The sequence below is a fragment of the Engraulis encrasicolus genome, chromosome 10 (assembly GCF_034702125.1).
Source record: "Engraulis encrasicolus isolate BLACKSEA-1 chromosome 10, IST_EnEncr_1.0, whole genome shotgun sequence".
NCBI lineage: Eukaryota > Metazoa > Chordata > Actinopteri > Clupeiformes > Engraulidae > Engraulis > Engraulis encrasicolus.
In genome coordinates this window covers 20,319,815-20,329,814 of record NC_085866.1, presented here as the reverse complement: position 1 = coordinate 20,329,814, position 10,000 = coordinate 20,319,815, and the positions used below count along the sequence as shown (strand labels likewise).

The window sequence follows — 10,000 nt, the reverse complement described above, 5'->3', positions numbered from 1 at the left end:
TACTGTACGCCTCCCTCCTTCTCCTCACTAGAATTAGAATTGCACTCGTTCTTCTTTTGTCCTTCGCTCTTCCCTTTTTTCCCTCACTAGAATTAGAATTAGAATTCGTCCTCTAGTCCAGTGTTTCCCAACCAGTGGTATGTGTACCACTAGGGGTACGCGAGCACACTGCAGAGGGTACTTGGAAAAATGCTTTTATTATAACACATGTATGGAGCAGTCACATCAGGACAGAGAAAGCAATATAGAGCATGAATTAGGGGGCACTCGTGGCACAACTAAGAGGCTTAGGGGGTACGCGAGACAAAAAAGGTTGGGAAACACTGCTCTAGTCCTTATATACATTTCTTCAATAGAATCTCATTTTCACTCTCCTTTTCCTTTTCTCTTTCCTAGAAGTGGAGTCACACTCGTTCCCCAGTCTTCCCTCTGCAACTTTTCTCTCCTCTCTTTCTCTTTAGAACTAGAATCTCACACATCATCCTCTATTCTTCTCTCTTTTTTTCCTAGAATGAGAATCATACTCAGTCATCCTAGTCTTTCCTATGTTCCATGTTCAGAATGACCATCCTCTACGCCTCCCTCTTTCACATCATGTACGCCTCCTTCTTTCCCGTCCTCTACTTCCCTCTCTTGCCTTACTAGAATTAGATTCCCACAAATCCTCTTGTCCTCCCTTTTTTCCTCACTGGTCATTTTAGTCTCCTCTCTTTCTCCTCCCATGTATCCTCTATGCTCCCCCCTTACTTCCTAGAATGGAAATATCCTATGCTCCTTTTCCTCACCAGACACCACTCATCCTATACTCTTCCCTCCATTTTATAATTGCACTCGTTGGTAACACTTTATAATAATGTTCCTTAGTAAAGACTCAGTAAATAATTAGCTAATGATGAATAAAACATTAACAAATGTTTTTATTATTAACTAAGCTTTATTAATGCTTTATAAAATATCTACAAATGATATCTGCAAGATTTTACACACCTTATAACAGAGTATTTTATTCATTTACAAGCAACTTGTAAATGTTTGATAAATATAAAATATTAACATAGCATTTCCTAGTCATTTACAAGCATTTGTTTACATTTCCTAGTCATTTACAAACGTTTGTTAATGTTTTGTTCATCAATAGTTAATTATTTATTAAGTCTTTATAATGCTTTTTTGCATCCATTATTCTAAAGTGTTACCCACTCGTTCTTTAGTCCTCTCTCTTACGCTAGGGACATATAGCAGGCGAAAAGAGCGAGGCGAAGAGGGGCGAAATTCAGTGTTCCATTCTGACAGCTCAACCGTCATTAGGTCCTCGCGGCGGATCAAATCGAATGAAAAGTCTGTGCTGATGATTTGATTGGCTACCACACACGAAATTCGCTACTCATTTGCATAATGTTAAACATGGTTGAATAATTTCGCCTCGGTTCACTCCTGTTCGCTTGCCTTCGCCTCCCTTATAGGAACGAATGGCGAAGTTCGCTTCGTTTGGCCAAATTCGTGTCTATGTGTCCCTAGCGTTATATTTTACTCTTCTCTCTTTTTTTCTTCACTGGACACACACTATTCCTCCTTTAAACTTCATTCTTTTTCCTCAATTGAGAGAGAAGCCCTCTTCCTGCAAACGCCACTCTTTTCCCTCTCTAGAATTAGACTGGTACTCATCCTTTCCTTCTCTCTCTCTCTCTCTCTCTCTCTCTCTCTCTCTCTCTCTCTCTTTCTCTCTCTCTCTCTCTCTCTCCTTCTAACTTTCCATTTGCATTCTTTAGAAGAGCAACTCAGGTTGTGTCTTGGTTCCTCATCCAAAAACTATTTCCAGAGAAAATGTCATGAAGTCCTCTTTCGCTCATCATTTGAATTCTTCAGAACCACAGTAATCTAGCCCATGTCTAGAGATAATCTTCAGAACCCTTCTGATACAGCATATCACATTATATCTAAGTTCCTCATCAGCCTATTTTTCTTTTGTGAGAATCACACTCAACCACAGTTTTCTCAGATTTTTTCCACTAGAATGAGACTTACGTAACTCATCTGTTAGTCTTCTCTGTCTCATTCGTTATTTGTATTCTGTAAAATCACACTAATCTATCTGAGGCTATGTCTAGACTAATTTATCTGAGGCTATGCCAAGTAATGTTGTCTTAGAGTCAAGCTAGTCTATCTTAGCTTATGTCCCGGTTCTTCACCTAAACAGCTAGGCCTATAAACACCGTCCTCAAACACTGCAGGATGCAGAATTTATTCACCAAAAGGGGAATGTGAGTGTTTGTTTGTATGTGTTGTGATAGGATGGGATGTGGGCGTCGAGTCGGGGTTGGTATTATCCTGTCAGGCAACAATTGGGGAGAATTATGGCGGTGATGGCACAGACTGAGACGCCCATAAACAAACAATCAAGACCAGGGCCTGGACTTGGCAAAGGCAGACCAGGCGGTCGCCTAGGGCGCCAAATGTCTTGGGGGCGCCAAGTCTCACAGAATGAAAACATTAAGCGAAATAAAAAAGCATTAAGTTTCACATTGACAATTATCATTAATTATTAATGAGTACATATGTAGGTAGTAAATCAACTGTGCTCGATCAGATCGATGACACTATGTTTACACATGCCAATTTCTAAATCCACCAAAAGCAAAGAGGGATGCTCGCCTAGGGCACCAAATTGACTAGAACCGGCCCTGATCAAGGCTGCAGACCAGAGCAACACATTTGGAGACAGAAGAAGAAGAAGCACTTACTGTCATGTTTTTGGTCTGGTGGTCCAGGGAAGGTGCCAGAACAGAGAGGAGAGGAGAAGAAAAGAGAGAAAGAAGAAAAGAGACATTCTGTTTGTCAGAGACAACCAGATGGACACATACACATACACACACAGCTTCCAAAACACATTTGAATATCCATGATGCAGTGCATACCAATAGTGCACATTATGCTTCGTTCACCACAACAAACCCATTGCAGATTAACCCCAAAGCAATACAGTAGCGGCACACAGAAATCAGCTTGCTGCAGAATTTCATGTTTGACTTACCCTGAAAGTATAAACATATCAAGGCATAACCCAGAAAACACAGCATAGCATTTGCACACGGCATTTGCATTCAATACACAGCACAGAACCGTACTCTCATGTTTACACAGATGAGTAATAATATACTGGAAAGAACCCAAATGGGTTGCAAAAGCTGCCATCCCATTTCCAAGGGCTCATGTGTACGTGTGTCTGTGCGTGCGTGCATGCGCGTGCCTGCGTGTGTGCGTGCGTGCGTGCGTACGTGCGTGCGTGCGTGCGTGCGTGTGTATGTGCAGGCGTGCATGTGTGCGTGTGTAGGTGTACGTGCGTGCGCGCGTGCACACCTGTGTGTGTGTGTGTGTGTGTAGATCTGTATGTGTGTGTGCGTGTGTGAATGTATGTGTGTGTGTGTGTGAGTATGTATGTGTGTGTGCAAGAGATCCCTTTCCAAGGCTCCCACTAGAGCTATTCTCCTGTCACAGATGCCCTTGTTTACCTCCAGATGGGGAACAGGCTGATCACATGTGCATTCATGAAGCCCTGCCGTGTGTGTGTGTGTGTGTGTGTGTGTGTGTGTGTGTGTGTGTGTGTGTGTGTGTGTGTGTGTGTGTGTGTGTGTGTGTGTGTGTGTGTGTGTGTGTGTGTGTGTGTGATTGTGTGTGTGTGATTGTGTGTGTGTGACTGTGTGTGACTGTGTGTGTGTGTGTGTGTGTGTGTGTGTGTGATTGTGTGTGTGTGACTGTGTGTGACTGTGTGTGTGTGTGTGTGTGTGTGTGTGTGTGTGTGTGTGTGTGTGTGTGTGTGTGTGTGTGTGTGTGTGTGTGTGTGTGTGTGTGTGTGTGTGTGTGTTTGTGTACAGTATGCATAACAGACTGATTGCATGTGTATTCATGAAGCCTGGTCTGTGTGTGTGTGTGTTTTTGTGGATGTGTGTACGTGTGTGTACGTGTGTGTGTGTGTACGTGTGTGTGTGTGTACGTGTGTGTGTGTGTGTGTGTGTGTGTGTGTGTGTGTGTGTGTGTGTGTGTGTGTGTGTGTGTGTGTGTGTGTGTGTGTGTGTGGATGTGTGTGCGTGTGCGTGTGCGTGTGCGTGTGCGTGTGCGTGTGCGTGTGCATGTGTGTGTGTGTGTGTGGCTGATGGGCCATTCATGAATGTAACAGACGTGTGTGTGTGTGTGTGTGTGTGTGTGTGTGTGTGTGTGTGTGTGTGTGTGTGTGTGTGTGTGTGTGTGTGTGTGTGTGTGTGTGTGTGTGTGTGTGTGTGTGTGTGTGTGTGTTTGAAGCCATCCCTCTAATCTCCCCTCTGAGACATGAGCATTTCGCCCAAATAAAGAGCAGAAAAAATATGAAATAAACAACACAGGCACACACAGGCACACACACACACACACACACACACACACACACACACACACACACACACACACACACACACACACACACACACACACACACACACACACACACACACACACACACACAAATAAGTACACACACACACACACACACACTCATGTTTATTTCCCCCTGTCAAATATTTACCACCCAGGGCAGCTGAAACAGACTGAAATATGTTTGTTTCTCCTTGACTACATTCAGAAGGGAAGCAAAAGCCCTTCTGTTGCCTCGTCTGTTCTGCCATCACTCCTTATTTCCCCTGCCCAGTCTTCTGTTCTGCTGTCCTAGCTTCAAAAGGTCACTCATTGAAAGTCAAAAGAGACCCTGACCTTCAAAGTCTGGTCAGAGGATAACAAAAGCACAGGTATTTTTTGGAGTACTGCATGTGTGCGTGTGTGTTAGTTTGTGTGTGTGTGTGTGTGTGTGTGTGTGTGTGTGTGTGTGTGTGTGTGTGTGTGTGTGTGTGTGTGTGTGTGTGTGTGTGTGTGTGTGTGTGTGTGTGTGTGTGTGTGTGTGTGTGTGTGTAAATGCCTCAATGTGGGCAATCCAGATTACCAAACAATGAGTAAGAAAGATCTATAGTAACGTCTAAAATTCTGCTGGCCATAGAAAAGCCACTGACTGACTGATTGAAAGTCAAGAGAGACGTTGACCTTCAAAGTCTAGTCCGAGGAGAACAAAAACGTGTATTTTTGGAGTAAAAACAAGTATTTCAAAGTGATACATTGGTGTCATTTAAATCCTTCAATGTGGGGATTCAATCAGTGAGTAAGGAAGATCTAAGGCACTCAAGATGACAACGATTCATTCTTTTGGCTACAAAACCATGCCAACGTGAGTTCTGCTGCCCATAGAAAAGCCACTTACGGATTCAAAGTCAAGAGAGACATTGACCTTCAAAGACTGGTGAGAGAACAGAAAAACAGGTACAATATTTTTTAGAGTTCTGCATGTGGGTTTGTTTTTTATGCCCTGCCGTGCGGGGATTTCAGGTTATAACAGAGTAAGAAAGATCTGAGGCATTCAAGGTGAATTCTTTTGGCTATACAAAGGCGTGACAAAATGAGTCATGGGCATATCAAGCTGAATTGCAGGGGTGCTGTGGCACAGTGTGCTAATACAGGGGCCTACAGGAGTTCCCAAACCTGGGGCCTACAGGGGTTCCCAAACTTTCCCAAACTTACCATGACAAGGCCCCTGTATACCGGTAGATTCCAGCCAAGCCCAACCTCCCACCCTATGGGTTGTGCCACACATTTTTTTCAGTACGCCCCCTTTTCACAACTATAGTCTAGGTCTGTGATGCAATGTCCCATTAATAACAATAACAGTAGTAATGTTTAGAGATGCAATAGATTATTATAATGCTCTTTTCAACAAATGGGGACATTGTTAAGCTTATTTTTTCTGCTTATTTTGCATTAGTTATTCAATTTATGTTTTGTTTTGTTTTGTTTTCCTTGAAAACCACGGCGCTAATACTAATACACCATACCATGTATATACTGCGTACTGTACTGTGCGCATGGTGTCCCAGGTTCCAAACCAGTCTGGGTAATTTCCTAAATCTCCCCCATCTCTCTCTGTCCCCCACTTATTTCCTTTCCATTCATCACTGTCCTATCTGAATAATAAAGACGTGAAAAAAAGAAAAGTGAATGCAGGCTGTGACTATTGGCATTGGTATGCTACCTCGTACATGCTGCTACATATCTCTCTTTCTCTGCTGTCCTGGCTATAGAAAGGTCACTGACTGAAAGTCAAAACAGACCTTGACCTTTACGAGTGCCTCCGTCCCTCCTGACACCTAAATCTGTCATAGGTAGTATTTTACTGTTACTGTTTGTCATAGGTAGTATTTTACCGTTTTACTGCCTTTCATCTGACACAGGGATCTCTCTACTTATGTGTGTGTGTGTGTGTGTGTGTGTGTGTGTGTGTGTGTGTGTGTGTGTGTGTGTGTGTGTGTGTGTGTGTGTGTGTGTGTGTGTGTGTGTGTGTGTGTGTGTGTGTGTGTGTGTGTGTGTGTGTGTGTGTGTGTGTGTGTGTGTGTGTGTGTGTGTGTGTGAGAGAGAGACAGAGAGAGTCACACAATAAAGCCCCATTTGATTTCTGATTTCTGATTTCAGAGAGAGAGAGAGAGAGAGAAAGAAAGAAACAGACAGAGAGAGAGAGAAAAAAACAAAGAGAGAGAGAGAAACAGAGAGAGAGAGAGAGATTGTTTGCACAGTGCTTCCAGTAGGTGCTAATGCTCTGTACCTGACTCATCTGATTTCTCCTCAACACAGATCTAAAATAGCCCTTTCCCATCCCAGCAGCACAGCAGGACAATGCAGTCTTGTAATCACAGCCAGGAAATGACGCAAAAGCAGCAGAAGCAATTCTATCGCCAAAGCAACCAGACTCAGCCAAGCCTCATTCTGGAAGTAGAGGCCAAACATGCTCCCAAGTAGGAAGTAGCAAGACTTAAGCCAAGCCTCATTGAGAAAATACATTGGGGCAACCACACTTAACACTAGGTGGAGTAGCCAAACCTCATTGAGAAAATACATTGGGGCAACCACAGGGGATGCTGACAGCTTTCACTGGGCCCAGGACAAAGTAATCTGAGAGAGACCCCTACCCAATACGTACAAAGTAATGGGGACCCAATTATGGGCCTTCTATCTCCCAGGGCCTGGGACAACAATCCCCTTTGTGCCCTCCTGTTGGAAGGCCTGGGGGCAACCACACTCCACACTAGCTGGAGTAGCCAAACCTCATTGCGGATTATGGAGCAAATACACTCCAAGACCTCATTGGGAAAACATATCAAACAGACGCCAATGGAGCTAAAGCACTCCACAGTCAAAATAACCAGACTAGCCAAACCTCATAAACCAAATGGACCAAATGGACCAAATGCACTCCCTTGCATGGCCCAAGTAGCTACATGTCATTGAGGAAATGGAGCAAGAGCAATCTTTTGCATGACTACAGTAACCAAACATCATGAGGAGGAGATCCATGGCCAAAGTCAGGGGCAGTCCTAGGGGAGGGCCGGGCAGGCAGCATCCCCCCCCCCCCCACACACACACACAAGCACACATGCGGTCACGAAACTCCGCCCCCAGATGATAACGCAAAAAATCACTACAAATATGTTAAAATCTTTATAAACGTGTTATTTCTACACTATTACCACATTGTTGTAATAATAAAATTACTATTAGTGTTTTTTGACAGTTATTATAAGCATTTTTTGGCATTTTTGAATGCCAACATTCCATTCCAAAAGTGAAGCACCGGCTATGCAAACACAACACACACCCGCCCTCTACGGCATGGCCTGAGCAACAGACAAGCGTCTCAGTCGCGTGAAGGCCAAAGCAATACACCAGCAGCAGCAGCAGCAGGTATAAATCAGCATGTGATTGAGTTACCAGGCAATCACGAGGAGATCTGCGTTGCGCCACCAAACCAGATCAATGGCCATGATCAATGAGGCCAATTAAGCACTCTCAAAATTCAACAGGGTATGTGGCTCGCTCAGCTCTCAAGGAATGTGGTGAGCAAGAGAGTAGCTCACTCTCTCTCTCTCTTTCTCTCTCTCTCTCTCTCTCTCTCGCTCTCACTCCCTCTCTCACTCTCTCTTTCTTGTCTATCCTTTTCTCTCTCTCTCCTTATCTCCCTCTCACCCTCACGCTCACGCCTCTCTCTCTCCTTGTCACTCTTTCTCCTTCTCTCTCTCTCTCTCTCCATCCATCTCTAGAGGCGTGATCGATGACTTTCACGGCCAATCCAGACAAGTGCACGCCATCGACATGCCAGCAGCATATCGCACCATACACATGCGCACAGACACACACACACGCACGCACGCGCACACACACGCACACACACGCACACACACACACACACACGCACACACGCACACACACACAAACACACACACCATCATGCTATCACGCTAATAGTAGCACTGCATCACATTCGCACCCGTGCAGACACACAGACAGCAGGCGGGCTGCACCACCCACACAGTAAATCCTGCTGCCTTTCTAGCTACTTAAATAAATGATGACTCCTTGGCTCTTGCATGGAATGGATCTCGCATGCAGCCATGATTGGTCGATACATGTACTGGGGGTAAACAGGGTGCACAGTTAGCTTTAGCATAATAGTCGATACGTGAGCAGGGTGTAAAAGTAGGCTTATTTTCATTTAACTCACACGTATGACGCTGACAAATAAATATAAATGTAATAAAATGTTTCCTTTTTTGTGAGGTGCAGCTCCAACAACCATCCATATGGGCAGTCATGGGTACGCGGTTAGGGCGTCAGACTTGCAGCCCAAAGGTTGACGGTTCGCCTACTGACCCGCCAGGTTGGTGGGGGGAGTAATTAACCAGTGCTCTGCCCCATCCTCTTCCATGGCTGAGGTACCCTGAGCATGGTACCGTCCCGCCACACTGCTCCCTAGGGGTGCCATTGGGGGCTACCCCCTTGCACGGGTGTGGCATAATATGCAATTTCGTTGTGTGCAGTGAACACTTGTGTGCTGTGGAGTGCTGTGTCACAATGACAATGGCAGTTGGAGTATTGATCCCATACCATATGATATACTATCTGTACAGTATATCCATACCCACAAGAGGCGCAGTGAGGGTGGTGTCATATTTACTGTGCCGTCACACACAAATAATACAATGGCAACACCATACTATCACACACAGTGGCAATAGTACACACTGCACTATCTATAACATACAAACCACATAGTACTCGCAGTCACACATGGCACAGTGAAGGTAGCAGCACATGTTCTTACATACAGTACCTACTGATAACACACCCATCACATAGTGTCTGTGTCTCAAATGACGCACTTGTGTACTTCGGGCACTATGTTTCAGTGCGTAGGTTGCTCACGCTCAAAATTCAGTGTGCTGAAAGTCTGAACTTTCCCTCGGCACTGCACACTCTAGACTTCAGTGCACTGTGTGCACTATGAATTAAATGTCAGTGCACTGACACAAGTGTGCCATTTGTAGCCATGTAAAGTCACTACTACTGTAATTCAATGGGTTTGGTGCAGCAGCAGCAGCAGCAGCAGCAGCAGCAGAGAACAGACACCACACAGCAGGACTCCACCTACAGCCTGCTGCAGATGCACTGACACAACACTCAGATATCATGTCCACGTTGATTAAGGGGCTGTTTATACATACCCAGGTATTTAGATAAACATAGACCTTTCCCTTTGTTTGTGCCTTTCGTTTATAAACAAACTGAAGTTTTCCCTCTATAAAAGAATTTTAAAAAAAACTCCGGCAAAAGTGGAGATTTTTTTTTTTTAACTCCGGTTAGCGTTTGTATATAAACAGAGATAAACGGAGAGCTGAATGACACTCTCTTTACCGCGCACAGGCTTACGTTTTTATAACAGCTCTCAGCAGCATATTCCTGCGTATTTGCCTTTGATGTGAACGAAAATATTTTGCTAAGTGTAGAGAAGAAAAAAAATCCTTTATCAAAATACCCAGGTATGAATAAACAGATGAAATGGGCCGCTAGGCTGCAGGTTGTACTAGACCCCCCGTAGAAA

At 44.5% G+C, this 10,000-nt stretch overlaps 1 protein-coding gene across 1 annotated transcript in view; it reads right to left on the bottom strand.

Moving 5' to 3' along the window:
* Window positions 1–2,807, bottom strand: part of l1cama (L1 cell adhesion molecule, paralog a) — a 66,331-nt gene extending 63,524 nt beyond the window's left edge. The window contains exon 1 of the mRNA XM_063208338.1: window positions 2,742–2,807. Coding sequence (XP_063064408.1) covers window position 2,742 — 1 coding nt within the window. The 5' untranslated portion in view covers window positions 2,743–2,807. The remainder of the gene's footprint in view (window positions 1–2,741) is intronic.
* Between the last annotated feature and the right edge of the window lie 7,193 nt (window positions 2,808–10,000).